At 43.0% G+C, this 15,936-nt stretch overlaps 1 protein-coding gene across 1 annotated transcript in view; it reads right to left on the bottom strand.

Moving 5' to 3' along the window:
• The window catches only part of LOC144113474 (bromodomain-containing protein 7-like), a 115,761-nt gene extending 100,030 nt beyond the window's left edge, over positions 1 to 15,731 (bottom strand). Inside the window, exons 1-3 of the mRNA XM_077646564.1 lie at positions 15,556 to 15,731; positions 9,769 to 10,118; positions 3,798 to 4,036 (exon numbers count right to left, since the gene is read on the bottom strand). Coding sequence (XP_077502690.1) covers positions 3,798 to 4,036; positions 9,769 to 10,118; positions 15,556 to 15,616 — 650 coding nt within the window. The 5' untranslated portion in view covers positions 15,617 to 15,731. The remainder of the gene's footprint in view (positions 1 to 3,797; positions 4,037 to 9,768; positions 10,119 to 15,555) is intronic.
• Between the last annotated feature and the right edge of the window lie 205 nt (positions 15,732 to 15,936).

Raw genomic sequence — 15,936 nt, 5'->3', positions numbered from 1 at the left:
ATTCACAGGACACTAAACCGATTACGTGTGACAACGCGATAGCATAAAGTTAATTCACACTAATGGTACCGTATTTGCTCACTTACTGAAGCCACTTACATATGAACCTTCCCCCCACTTTTGTCGGTCATTTTTTTTGGGCGTTAGCTCTTAGCATATTCCTCGATTTCATGCCTTCCGCAGCTGAGACCTTGGCAGCGTGCCAAGATGCTGCGCAGATAACGTCATGGCATGTTTACCTTTGGCAAGAGCTCCTGCGTCTTGGTAAAGCGCCAAGACGCTGTGCATCCTTAATGAGCGCCAGCAACGACAGCCTTCTCGGTGCGCTGCTGCTCGCCCAGCTGCACCACTGTACGTGTAGAAAGCTGGCGAGCGCTCGAGCATCGGATTTTTTGGTCAGCTCAAGATACGAAGTAAAAATGCCTAACCTTCTCACACCTTAAACATTCATGTTACACATTAAACATTTGCTTTACACACTTGTAACCATCCTTGTAACGATGACACTGGCGACACGAACGCAGCTAACCGTGTACTTCTGTTGATGATGGACGGACGGACAGGCAATATGAAATTTCGACTATACCAAACAAATCTGTCAAAACTTTTTCCCCCGCATAATGAACCCTCCCCACAAATTGCTGTCAACTTTCCTGGAGAAAAGTCAGTTCTTTATGCGAATGAATACGGTAATTTAATTTGTTGGTTCACAGCTCCCGCCGTTTCATGTGATTTGCTGCATGCTTGCAAGATGGCACTCCAGGCGCCTTTTTTTTTTTTTTCTCAGTGAAATGGCTAAAATCAAATTTCAGCTTGCACGTGGAAGTACCCGCATGCTCTTTTGGGACTGACTTCCAGACGGATGGAAGATGATGAAAACAATACATCCAAAGCACAATGTGAGAGATTGGCAGTTTAACACACAGGATGACAGGCTGCAGCGATGGTATAGTGGCCTAATGCAGTGGCCAGCAAAGCTGATCTACTCGCACCGCCATGGGTTCGAATCCTGCTTACGGCCAGTTCTGTCTTATTTCACACCCCAGGGTCTGGTGAGACACGAGACGGCAACACCGTCAAATGGCCGATGAGGCTGGTAATTATGACAATGAAAAAAATCTTGTAAAATGCCTCTCTCAGCTAAACTGCTGGCTTGTTTGCGCTTAAATTTCACAAAGGTGGCATTTGGTGTTGTGTTGCTTTATACCATATTTAGGCAATGCACTTGCCTGATTCGGTCAGAATTAGAAATCCGCATCGTCTTCAGTGACAACGAACTGAAACAAGCTTTTACAGAGGTGATACTGGTAGCGCTATCTCATTCCTGCTGGAGGAAAAATACTCTAGCATGAAAGTTGAGATGAAGGGGGGTGGGGGAAAGAGGAGGTTGCACAGCTAGTTTGAAAATTCTCTGCTTTAACAGTAAATGAACACAGAAAACATTTTCTGCACAAAACTGTCGAAATGGTTTCTGTCTGTCGAAATAAAATGCTTTAATCTCCGTTTTGTGCTGTCTGCCTTCGTCTTTCCGCCACCAAGCACACTTTCTTGGTGCCAAACTTCACGATGCAACAAATGTTGATGGCATTTTTAATGCGAGATTGCAAGCAGCTACTGTACCACACAGAGAACGCGGTTAACACTTTGTTCGGCTTTATATGCAGGGTGTTGAGTGTGGAGCAGTCTTGGCACATGTCTTGCCAGGCAGGAATTGGGTGGCCCTGAAAAGGGCCCGTTATTGTGCAGTACTGAAGCTGCTGTAGTGCTCAGGCTTTTATGTGACTGCCACTGGCTTCAAAGCACTTCTCGATGCTGTTTAGGTATCCTCTGATGATGTTTTCCTGTCACCTATTTTGATAAACGCATCCTCACTGCGTTCCTCCAGCAAGTAAGTGGAGCTCAGCATCCAAGCACTTGATACGACTGACTTTACAAAGCTGCCTACCAAAAATCTCAGGGCAAAAGGTAAGCTGAACGTCAAGGTCAAAGCATGTTTAGAAAGCTGCAACCCATCCATCATTGCAAAATATTTTGCTCTAACCAGCGAAGAACCTTTGCCGAATAAGAGTGCTAAGGTGTTGTCATGCTGAAAAATTAAATTTACCTGCTACGTGTGGTTCTGCTTCAGTTCTGGTAAGAACTCATTTGGCAGCACACACAAAGCATGCATTCGCAGAGATTGTGGCGTCGAAAAACCATCGGCCCCATAACGCCTTCTCTCCATGTCCCCCACCACACTGCTAGACCTGGAGAGTGTACAGGCTGCATCGTAACAAACCTTGGGATTTGCCGAGACCCCATAAAGCAAAACCTTATTGATACATTTCTGGTTCATAAGCTCAAAATCATGGGCATTAGATATATCCCACACAGTTACACTATTTTTCTGCTGGTTAATGCATTCCTGGATGACACATTTCCTGGCTACTATGTTCAAAATTTCGACAAATTCTGGTCGTATAATACGTGTAGTGGCCAACTGCACAAATGCAAACATGTAAGTGGGCCGAACATCAGGCACACGACATGAAAATTTATCAAGGAGGTTTTACTGTACATTTGCTCTATGGGGTGCCGCTCCAAGTTAGGAAAATTGACCATGTCCAAAATGCCAATGCCCAAAAGATCTGTCAGCAAATTTTATATTAAAAATGTGCTACATATGAATCGTTTGGTAATGGCTTGAAACTGATGATTAGTGCATTTAGGCTTGCTGGTGATAGAACATTGCCGAAAGCAAGTTTAAAGAATTTTTATTTTGCTTTACTTTATTTTTCTCAATGGATTTAGCGAATTCTGCAAAGTATTATTTGGCGTATGCTATTGAACTTTAACAAACTGCCTCTTTTTCTGCAACTGCTTTTGCAGGCACAAAATATCCACTTCGATTCAAAATTATTCTTTTTGCTTTGATATTATTCCTTTCACTTGAAAATTACAGTATCATCTCGATGATACTAACATGGTTGCAAAATTTCCCAGCCGGAGTGTACTGTGCACAATATGCAGGATTTCAGGTGTTCTGAACACTTTCCTGCGCCACTACGGATGATACATACGCATGAGCTGCATGCAACCGCACCCTTGAGCACTAAGCGCTGCTTATACACCACCAATACCGCATTCACTAGTCGTGCGGTATGCACCATGAGTAGTGAGTGGCAGAGCATGGCCCGCACATTGCGAACTCCGCAATCCATATTTACGCTGTACACACAGGGAGCAACGGCGCACAGCCTGCACTTCGCTGACGTCGTGAGTGAGTGTGGGCACACGGCGGCCCGCACATTGCCAACGTCACGATCACCAGTCACACTGCACACACCGTGAGTAGTGAACTAGTAGTGGCCACGCGGCCAGTCAGCCGTAAACAGATCTCTGTGGATGCATTTACGATGTTTCTGCATATGGATTTTGTTTGCTCTGGATGATACAAATTTTCTCACAACCTTGTGAGATTCGTATCATCGAGTTTCTACTGTATCAGAACAAAATAACTATTCACTTATTCAGTTCAAACAGAAGATTCCCTATTCACACAAACCTATTGGTTTTGCATTATAGCAGATGAAGGGAGATGGAATCAAATCTAAATGGGTGAAGATTTTAAAACCCATGGGCACAGAAATGATCACATTGCACTTATCAAATGTGGGCATGAATGGATGCAGTTCAATCATTCCAGGGCTCCTGCAAAATGCATAATACATGAAAACCTACACTTTTCATGTTGGCATTAGGCAGGTTTTCAATTTCGAATGCCAAAAGGTCAAGAACTCATGAAAACAGCAACTCACTTTTGCAGGTTCTTTAGGAGGTAGTACAACAGCATCTGCAAGGGAGTCTTATCGGACTTCTTTAGTGTACACGTCCGAGGGTCTCGAACAGGACGTTCAGCAGGTGGTGGTGAGGGCTCAGGTGGCACTGGAGTCGGCTCCTGACGGGGACGCTTTGCTAGTGGGGGTTCCACTGCACTGGGCACAGACTGCCGCTCATCCGTGCCCAAGGAACAATCATGCTCACACTTGCGCTTCTCCTGAAGGAAATAAAAAAAAATGAGGGGAAGGATGAGGAGAGGCAAATATTTCATTTTTTATAAAAACCATTTACTGCAGGGCGTGACAACCCACTTGCTGACTCACTCATGACCTAATGAAGCTCACAGACAATGCTGCCAAAGCACATCCAAAGTATGAGGCCAATTTACTCTATAGACACAATACAAAGGCCACACGCGAGTTATATTCAGTTTATTACAATAACACACAGCAACACCTAAGGACACTGGATAGAATGAGCAAAATCAGGGCAAGTAGAAAACTGAATTACCGAGATTTGGTACTACAGAATATGCATGCAAATGAAAATTGTCATGAGCAAGTAAACAACATGCTCGGCCAAGAATTGAAAACTTAACAGACCCGAGGCAAAAATTCATTCAGAAACCAACAGCACCAAACACTTTTTGGAGCAACCAAATAGCAAACCTCTGATGAAAATAGCAACAAAATAAAATGTCACAGGTCATTAACTGATGCTGTGCTTTTTTTATTTGCATTTTGTGCCACTAGCAATGAACAAAAATCTTCACTTGCCTAAAGATGTACCACCACCCTCTTGGCTCTAAGCCAGCTGCAGCTGGCAATAACATTGTCGTGAACATTGTAGTGGCAATGTTACTGCCAGCAGCATTTATGGTAAGTAGCACCTGCATCTAAACGGCTTTTTCCAACAGGTTATGCAAGAGCAGCACTGCAGGAAAATTAGTGTCATTGAAGAAAAATATGCAGACTGCAAATTAACTAGAATTTATTTGAAACTACTAAGGAAGCACATCCAGTACTCAAAATGCAGTAGCTGGATGGGCCACAACTTATGATGACCAATTAAGCCTCAAGAAAAAGTGCTCTTGTGACTGCTGCACAATTCAATGGGATGTGTGTTTTACTGAGACAAAAAAAAGAAAGATCCAAAATAAAAAAAAGTCACAGCCTTCTCATCCGAGAAGGGCCTCTGTCACAATGTTTGTGCCTGCTCTGGACTGCCTCCTAGTTTCCTGTTTTCAGTGCATCCGACATCCACGGAAGCCAGCGAGCAGGAACTGAAGACAGCAGGGCAGCAGCTACGAACTCATATGTCCTGGAGAGGTTGCAAAAGTGTTTCCATGCACTCCCCCACTGCCATGTGTACTGTTGTTACACTTTCGCAAATAGTACAGCGCAGTCGGTATGGCTCCCATTCGCAGCTGCACGGCTCCCATTTGCAGCAATCCTGCTTCTAAAGCAGGATTGCTCGCTGACGGTGCCTGCAGCTCCCTGCTGAGTCACTAGTCATTAAAAGGGTCGTGGCTTTTGTTGGTGTCCCTTCTCCAAGAGTGCTTTATGGCTCTGGGTGCCCTTTTTCGCAATTTTTATCATTTTTCCTTTCCCTCGAAGGCATAGCCCTGCCGTTGCATGCTGTTCCTTTATATCTGTGTCTTTATAGCATGACGTGGTGGCGAAGAAAGTGTGCAAGCCAGCATTTTTCGTGTTCGCATTGGACAGTTTCCATCTACGAACACAACCCTGTCTTGCCCAGGAACCTCTGCCCTTAGCTAGTGTTCTAAACAAAAGACACCCAGTAGCAGCCACCCCAAGAATCACACATGAAAAGCAAACATTTCTGTTGAATCATACTGCAAGAAATGCTCAAGCATTTTCTCTAGAAACAGGTGCAAAATGCGAAGTTACAACTTTTTTCCACTGAAACTTAAATTAGGGAAGAGGAACTCTATTAATATAGTTTTCAGCAGAAAGGAACTCGACAAGATTTTGCACTTTGATCCTAACAGACAAATGTGTTCTGCATTATTTTAGGCTATTCGCACTAGAAGTTGTTTCACGGCCATTTTGCCAAACCCTATGCAGCTATGGTAAAAACTGCGAAAGCAGCAACATCATACACTTCATTTTAAAGGTACACTAAAGGTGAAAGTAAGTCTACCTTGATTGAAAGATTAGTGTCTTAAGGCTTCAAATCTGTCATTTTTATTGAAAACAGGGTTCAGATTCGCCAAAACCCCACATAAAAGTGAGACTAGCTAGCAATGCTCCATGAGAACTCCAGTAACTACGCCTGGCCAGCACATGAATTCTTCATTAGCCACAATTGGCTCATTGCTTTCGGTTTCACATGCAACACTATTTCGATGGAGACAAGACCCAATGTTGAAATAGCAGTCAATGCTGCTGAGATAGCAGAATGCAAAGCATTGCCAACTTTGTGAATCACACAGACAGCTTGCATAAAGCCGTCGTGCACAACAATTTCAGAACTGCAAGCCGGACACAAACTCTTCGCGAATGGCAAGACCAGTATTCGCATGAAGGGTGATAAACAAGACTTTGTGGCAAGACAATATGGTGGCGACACCTGCAGATAAATATTGTAACAAAGACACGCCGGATAGTTCAGAAAAGCAGTTTTTGTATTTGTTTGTAACCTCTGATTCACCGAGAGACTGGCCACTTTCTCTGATTTGCCGGTACCACAGATATCGTAAGTGACGTACGGTGCCCGTGCTTTGGGAAGGAAGGGAGGGGCAGATTCTTATCCATAATTTCATGACTTTGAAGTTTCTTTTTACTGTATTTCATATTTTATCAATACAAAATCACTGACTAATTACACTAATGCATAATGTTAATGTGACCTGATCTTCTACAAACTCTGGGCAATAACAGCAGCATGGCTAAACAAAACTTGCGTCGAGAATGTGAACAAATTTCATCCCAGCTCGACTATAAAAGCATGTGCAGCTACTCCTTCAGTTTAGGAACCCTAAGCATGCAAAGTAAGCAATTTTGGTTGCAGCATGTTTAGTTCACGCTTTAATGATTCTCATCCTTGCTACTGATCAATACTATATAATACACACATTTCAAACACATCGCAGGGTGCCAATAAAATTGATTGTGCTTCATTAATATGACATTCCCTATGTATGGACGACTCAGATTATGGTCAAATTTCTAGAGACAAAACTTTTTCAATAAACATGGAAACCCATTATTTTGACAATGGACAGAGTAAAAATGCACCAAGCCCATTAGGACCAGTGTTCTTTTGCGTTAATATGGACAGCAATGAGATCAGGACAGCAATGAGAACAGAACGTCACCCACCCCACCAAAATGTTTCCTTTCCTGCATTCTGAGTGCAGGACACCAGCCAAAGACTAACTGTAACGTGAGGCCAAAAGACACGGCCTGGTGTATCCCGGGTTCTAGCCAAAGTCGGTGCGAAAGTGCAAGTGACTCAGTAATGACCTTTTTTTTTGTTCCCTCGTTTCATGCTTTATAGTGCAAAGGTGCCTGGTCAACATGCTTTTCCATTCGTCGTTAAGCTTGGATGGTTTCGAACGAAGCTCCCTCCACAGCTAATGTTTTACGCGAAAAGCCACGTCCATCCGCTGTCCGCAAACTGGGTACAGATACAGTCAAACGTCAATACAGCAGACAAGTAAAAAATCGTAAAATAGTTTGATATAGCTGAAATTCGTAATATAAAATTTATCAGAAAAGCGACTACAACTTGGGTGATGCTTACTAAAGAAATCGCTTGACCTTTTCCAAAGTTTTAGCTCCATTTCGAAGGCACTTGCGGCGATTCCGAAGGCCGCAAAAACAGAGTACCAGTTAGGTTGGCTTCTCCGCACAGCACTAACAGCAGCACGCAACAGCACGTAACAGCAGCAGGCCAAGTGCGAGCTAAGATGGCTTCCGCATGTTATAGCTGCGTCCTGTGGAAAATTGTACGTCAGAGCAAACACTACCACCGTTTTCATCATCGTGACAGCCAACATAGGCGTCCGATGACCACTACAAGGCAGCAACCATCCGCGCCACTGCTTTCGGGGCGTCACTGACAAGGGCAAGAGGTACAATGTGTGCCAACTGCCTGGCTTTCAATCCTCCAAGCTTTCGCATAATGCAATTAAATTTGGCATGCTTACTGTAAAAGTCCACTGAATGCTTAAATGCAAGATTTCACTAAAATATCCGAAGTAATTTTGATATTGTATATTTTTACACTCTTCACTGCTATACCAAACTTGCAGAAAGCCTCGCGTGACAGCAATGCATGGTAAGGGTCTGAAGTCATTCCAAGTTTTACCCAAATGAATGGTTGATGCAATGACATTCTCCAAATATTTTTAGCAGCCTAACAGTCTTCTACATAGAATATTATATCCACGCATGCTAAATGCACCCATTGTCGTCATGTCAAATTAGTGACGGAAATAAAATTATCAAGTAATTGAAAAATATAGGAACATCACTGCATGCCAACGAACATGATGCAACAAACAGCTCGAAAATCCATGAAGCCATTGTTGTGCTAAGCTTTCTGCAAGCAGGGCAGTCAGGTCAAAAAACACTTTTGAGAAAACTTGCATATTCAGAGAGATTTCAGTCAGTTTTTTTGCTGCCTATGGAAAGAAAAACATTTTTTTATAGTCACTTCTGGGTTGTTTGTGTGGAAAAATTTTTTGGGTGTGATTAAAAGGAACTTAAATATACTAAATCTGGTGTTTTCCAAATTCAATTGAGAAATTTTTGTGATTTCAAAGCCGTGTCCCCCCTTAAAATGACAAAGTAGAAATTATATTGCAGTTTCTTCATGTTTTGCGCGAGCTATAGAGATCTTTGGCGTCATAGCCATTGCTCAGCTGTTGAAACTGAAATATGTGAGTGAAGACATACAATTATAAATTATTTAGTGGCAATAGGCAAATACCACGTGGGGATCCATTTATACCGATGTCTTACACATCATTACAAAGAAAAAAACATGCAATCAAAAATCTGGTGCTGTACTCCTTTAATTTCTCTTAGGCACGATATTGTCGCATAGCGAGTTTTACAGTTTTGCGTGTCAATTGCTGCAGCCGGAAAGGAGAGCAAGCTGCCAGGCTAGTTGGTGATGCATTGATGTTTTTGTGTCCCCTACTCCGTCCCTCGTCCAGTTTTTTGCACTTCCTAGTAAACAACATGCTGCAGCAGGGAACCGACAAGCAGTGTGCCCATGGTGCCATCTGCTTTAGATTAGTTGGGCCCTTCTTGTTGCAAAGAAGACACAGCTCCCCTGTTGAGCGCCCCGGGAGTTCGCCGTGTTCGGGGGGGCCGTTACCCCTGTCTTGCCGTGCAGGGGTCTTTGACCCGCGTTTGGTAAGCGGGTGTCCTTCGGCGGATGATTCGCACACTCTCATATACACAAACACGCGCACATTTCATCCCTGCTCGTACAAGGGTGCAAGCTGGCGCCTCTGGCTGTTTTTGTGTATTTTAGTTTGAGAAAGTGTATGTGTTTGCTGTCGGCATGTCTTGAAAGGATGGGCTCTGATTGGTTCAGATCACGACTTTCTTGAACGAAAGAAAGGTAGCCAGAATGCTGGTTTTAAGAGCAGGTTTTTCAGCGATAAGGGGACTCGAGAAAGGAACGGCTGCCTTCCGGTTGCTGCTCGGGACCTCCGCTCCAAAGATGCTGTGCGTCCCAGGGCATGACTGACTGTCTTGCTATGCGATCTCGTAAAAATATTTCTGGTGTGCTGCAAGCTGACATATGCAATATTTTCATGACACACTGAACAGTGCCAGAAAGCCAGAAAAATATGAGTGACTACTGAGCTAACCGGAAGAATTAACTATAAATTTTACAAAAAAAAAAACATGTTGGTGACAAGGCGTAAGCAAGGCAACATTATTTAAAGATGCAAGCCCAACTAACCTTCTTTTCAGAGTCCTTGTGATGGTGGTGATGATGGTGATGATGGCGATGGTGGTGATGCCTGTGCCTCTTTTCTCTGTGCTCTTTGCTGCTCGACTTCTTCTTTTTCTTCTTTTTGGACTTTTTGTGCTTACTGCTGCTTCCTTCATGAGCATGGCACACGACACTAGTGCCTTCAACACGAAAGGCTGCTGGAGCAGCAGCTGCTGGCATCGGTTCGTGCTGTTGCTGACTTGGAGGAACAGTGTTGTGCGGAGAAGCCACGGCAGACGGTGATGGCACAGGTGTCTGCAGCCCCCCTGTGCTGCCACCAACCTTTAGAACCAGCTTTAGAGATTTCTCCTGGCGGTCTGAAGCAAAGAGAAAACCCATTCACTGGCCCTGTACATGACCAATATGCAGATCCCACTACACTGACACAGGTAACATTTTATGTTTGCATTAATGCAAATGTTTCCACCATAAAAAAACAAGCGTACAACCCTCTCGAACAAAAACCCAATGAAAGAATTAAACACTAAAATAATGTTGAGAAGCACAGTCTAACTTTTTCACTGCTGATCTCAAGGTAACCCTGGTACATTCCTATAAACACTCCTTCTCATGTTAAAGTATAATCATTACAACCTCACTACGTGCAAGTCCTGTATAAAATGGTGCTGAAAAAAATGCTTTGGACACTGCACCATCTGTTCAAGCTCAAGCCATGCCTTAACAATACACTTCAAAGTTAATAGACTGAAAAGAGACTGAGAGCACATTTTCTTAATCTATACCTAAACCTCTGCACTCTCTCTTAGCCAAGGTGGCACAGCATTACCAAGTCAGCATGACAGGTCTGTATGACGGATGGAATTTATGAGCTCTCAAAGTATTCGAACTCTGACACGATATTTAAAATAATGATGAATTTATTGGTCCATGTGGCAAAAAATGTACAGTACACTAACCAGTACAGACACCTGACACAGGGCCAAAAGGATTCAGAAAATAACCCAGCCATGAAAGTGGCTGGGTTATTTCTCAGTCGCTATCATCTGGCACCATTCCTAACGACTGGCGCATAGCTAAGATATTACCCATTTTCAAATCAGGTTATCGTGTTTCTCCGCTTAACTATCATCCCATCCCCTTAACAAGTACAGTTTGTAAATTACTCGAGCATATCATACACTCAGGTCATCAGCTACCTTGAAGATCATAACATTATCTTCGACCATCAGCACGGTTTTCGCAAGGGCTACTCATGTGACACCCAACTTAACGACATACATGCACTGATTGGCGCTGGTTTTCAAGTTGACGCAATATCTTTAGATTTTTCTAAAGCATTTTATCACATTCCTCATTTCCACAACTGAACATTCACCCTAATATTGTTACAAAGACGAAGAAGAGGGCACTGGCGCGAGACAGAGCGCTCGCACTATGCCCTCAGCCATTAAAATCATATCATCTGTCATCATGTCGTCCTGTTCCTTGGCTTGCCACCTCGTATCATTTGGTGTGAGGTGCGGGATACACTTTGTCATCCTAGTCCCTGGAGCATCGCCACCTTTTGCTCGCCTTTGTCGTCGGCCGAGGGGACCTGAAATCCCCCGCCCGGCTCAACCCCAGCTCGAACTGACCCGAACCGACCAGTCGCCTTCCCAAGCCCCGTCCCCAGCCCCGACCGCAAGTAACGACGACCAGGACCAGACGCACTATGACCCCCCGACGACCCGAACCAAGACGGCACCCCCGCCCAAGCTGTCTGGCGATTCGTTAACCCTTGACCTTCGGCTGTGGGCGCCCAACCGCTGGACCTGAAGCTCCGGACACAACCGTTCATCAGATCACCTCCTTCATCTTGGTGGCAAGCCTTTCATCTTCTTCTATCCTTTCTGATCAAGCTCATCGTCACCTCAGCATTCAGACTTCAAGCAATCGATCGGGACGATCGCTCGGAGGACCCGGGTCATGTTACGAAGACGAAGAAGAGGGCACTGGCGCGAGACAGAGCGCTCGCGCTACGCCCTCAGCCATTAAAATCATATCATCTGTCATCATGTCGTCCTGTTCCTTGGCTTGCCACCTCGTATCAATATTATTGCATGGATAGCAGATTTCCTCTCATCTAGAATCCAGATCACATCAGTTAACTAACTCATGTCATGCTAATGTTACGTCTGGAGTTCCAAAAGGCAGTGTACTGGGTTCTTTACTTTTTCTCACCTATATCAATGATTTAACCAGTTGCGTGATGTCTAGAATCAGACTATTTGCTGACGATTGTGTGCTTTATCGGTGTATAACCTGCAACACTGATAGCCAATTACAGTAGTCTCATCTAGAAGCGATAAGCACATGGTGTTCTAATTGGTTAATGCCGTTACATCTTTAGAAAACAAAGCTCATGTCTTTCACCAACAAGCCATTCCTACCACCTACTCTCTGGATAGCAACAGTGTAGAATTCGCCACAAGTTACAAGTATCTTGGCATTAACCTTCAGTTCGACTCGTCATGGAATTATCATATTAATCCCACTCTTGCCTCCACTAATCATACTTTCGGACTTCTCAAACATGATTTAGAAGAGGCCGCAACAGAAGTAAAAAAACTAGCATATACCACATTAATCCGTCCGAAACTCAAATATGCATCTGCCATTTGGGATCCTCATCAGACTTACATCATCAGTAACATCGAAGCCCTGCAAAACCGTGCTGTGGGATTCATCTTTTCTGGTTATTCATGTTACAGCAGCCTCACCTCATTGAAGTCTAAAGCAGAGTTAGATAACTGAGCACTGTATGGTAAAATTTCCCCCTAATCACTTTTCCACAAGCTTTATCACCACCCTTCCCTTCATGGTGAATACTTTCAGCCACCACCAATAATTTTTCCATGTCATGATCATCCTTGCAAAGTTAAAGCCATTAACTGCCAGTCATCACATTATGGTTATTCTTTTTTACCACACACAATAACCGAATGGAACGCTTTACCATCACATGCTGCCACAGAATCTAACCTAAATAAGTTCCAACACCTTATTCACTCATGTTTCAATAACAAAAAAGGTTTTTTTTTTTCCGCATACTATCTTCTGTCTTGTCTTTTTATTTTTATTTTGTACTTCAGCGCACTTTTTCCGGCATTGCCTTTTTCTTGCGGTGCTGTTATTCCTAAAATTTTGCTGCAATGTGCATTGTTCAGACTCCTTTTGTGGATGCCTATTTTTCATTAATATTTGTGATTTCTCTGTTCTATTTTAATGCGTTATTATAACCTTTAACCAATGCCTTGTACCTACTTCCCCCCCCCCCCCCCCCTTCATGTGATACCCTCGAATGAGGGCTTTTGGGGTATTTTGAATAAATAATAAATAAATAGAATGTAAACAATGCATACTGCAACCTACTGATGTCTTGACACACTAAAACATACGATACAAAAATAGTGGTTTAAGAACTTGGCACACCTGACAGAATCGCACAACAGAGAGCATGACAGGCACAGGGTCTGGACCAGGTAACAGATGGCGACACTAGCTGCATTTCACTCATTCAAAATGATTACACAACCAGACTTCATGACTCTTCTGAAAACTGAGAGCTATCTCAAATGCTACAGTGAAAGCTATCTACTGTTAGAATCAGACCAATAGTGGTCTTCATCATGTATCAAAATAAGAGCATATGGGCTTTTCTCTACTTTGTTTTGGTCAATATGCAGCTCCAACAGTCGGGTGCTGAAAAACTTAGCCTTGTGCTCAGCAACAGAGTGTCAATGGTAGCACCAGATTTGGCCAAAGAACTCGCATCTTTAACTGATGCCCAGGCATACAAACTCTTCACTCCAAAAAAAAACATGTCACCATTCTAACCATTTAACTTTAAATGTACCTAAGAAGCAAGACTTTGTTGTCATTACTGCAAACAGAATAAAGTTTCAGCAGTTTACTACTACTAATTACTCTTTGCACAACATCCTTTTCTGGCGATTGTGAAACTAACAAATAGCATGCATAAAGGCATGCACTTGCACTTCATTTTGAACACAATTTATGCCCAGGAATTCTTTTCCACTCAGCTAAGGAACAGGGTGCCTCTAACTTGTCACGGAAACAACATATACCCTTAGAGCAACAGCACATCTAAAGAAAGTGTAGTCTTCTTACCCTCAAAGACGGGTATATTTAATACTGACCAAACAGAACTGTGCATGTTTACCCCTCCATGACTTCGTTGTAAGGGACAACATAGTGGGGCGGGGGAGGCTTTGGAATAACTTCAAACACTTGGGGCCCCTTACCGAGCATTGACGTTGCATAGCATGTGGGCGTTTACTAAACTTAGAACTTGATCATTAGACGGAGGTCTTTATGACAAGGTTATGGTTCTTTCTATCACCAATTCATTACACCAAATATATTGTGAAATAAGATAGCACATAAACAAAACAGACACTGTAACACAACACCCATTTAAAAAGAAGGATGCTTGTCATCACAACATATACCATGCATAAGTGGTGGTTTTATTATGCCTGTCAGTTCTGTCGTTTATAGCCTTCTCCTTTTCAAGAATGCTCATCAACTGGGCACACCTGGGACCTTGCTATTGAAGAAAACATGTGCAAGAACATTCATTACAAAGGTTTGCACTGAGAACTTGTGTGAAGATTTTTTCTGCGTAACTTCAATACTTTTGAGTTCGCGCTTCAATGCCCCCTTTCCCACGTGCTATCTTAACTCTGAAAGAGCGGCAGTGCACAGAAAAATCGATGCCGTCAGTACCAAGTCACCGTGTTTAAAGACACGCGTGCGAACTTGGTTTCGAGCAATAAGCGTTGTGGGGCTAGTTTGTCCATTCTCAGAATTCCTGTCAGAATTCTCAGAGTCCTGTCTTCCTCGTCCTTACTGTGCAGTCTTTGTGTGCGCAAAAAAAAAAAAAGAAACCTGGTTTAGACTTTGTCAGACCTTTCAACATGTATGTAGGATCGTAACAATAATGAAGGGCCCAGCTATAAAAGCGTACCGCTAAGAATAAATCTCTATAAAGTGCCACTGATGCATGTTTGTAATTTCTTTCGTAAACGCAATTTTTACTAACATTACTTCGCGTAACCCTCAAATAATATTAGCCCAATGTATCACAGGTACCAGCTTCTGTGGTAATTTAGTTTAATCCTAGGTATTTCCATCGGAGCTCTCGACTCGGTTCACCGACTTCTCGCCCATGAAAACGAATTCAATGTTCCAATCGTCACAAGATGCATGTTCGTCAGCCAGTTTCAGGGGCGAGATAAACAGAGTTCGTTTGCAGCTTCTGCCAGTCTCCGACAGAGGATTAACTCAGAACCGCAAATATCGACTAAGTCAAGACAAAGTGGACTTGCTCGACATTCGGCGCCAGCAGCCAATGCGTCGGCCTCCAAGCTGACAGATATCATGCGGTATATGCAGGGTTAAACGCTAATAGCATTGCATTTTGCAAATGTTTGCTGAAACACAGTTGTTCAATTCTATCAGCAGCTATGTCTTCTAGGCTTAGTTACCATTCAATATATTACAACCTGTCTGTGAATAGGCTCACGCTTTAGTTGTAAACAATTAACAATCCTAAACTAAAATTGAACCTACAAAATAAGCCCCCTCGATGATTCGTAAACATTGCGGAATTCCAAAAAGAAATGCTTTTTCTAAAAATAACTCAATAAGCAGGCGCAAATACCTTTCACAAAGACTACTCCACCGATACCACTAAATCAAATATACAATGTATGAACACGGCACAAATACCTTCTTCTTTTGCTTCTTTCTTTTCAGACTTGTGATGCTTCTTATGTTTTTTACTGCCCATTATTTATCTTCACGTGCCTCACGCTGGCTGATTTCCGTTACGCCAATGGTTGCAACAAATCGCCACAGCAGCGTTGTGCGTCGTTTTACAGCACTGACACTACGTAGTTTTTGTCATCTTGCGCCCTCTTTTAGCGAACAAAGTAACTATAAAGTAACAACTGTGCGTAATAATTTTCAGCCACAGTGTCGTATCCTAAATCTTGCGTAAACGTGTAATGCCGTTAGTAGTAGGAACAAAATAAAAATAGTAAACTGTGTCACTACACATACTTTTGTCAATTATCTTAACAGTGAGCATAATTAGTTGCTCGTGACATG

Source organism: Amblyomma americanum, chromosome 1 (genome assembly GCF_052857255.1).
Source record: "Amblyomma americanum isolate KBUSLIRL-KWMA chromosome 1, ASM5285725v1, whole genome shotgun sequence".
NCBI classification, from domain to species: domain Eukaryota; kingdom Metazoa; phylum Arthropoda; class Arachnida; order Ixodida; family Ixodidae; genus Amblyomma; species Amblyomma americanum.
This window is presented reverse-complemented; position numbering and strand designations above follow the sequence as displayed.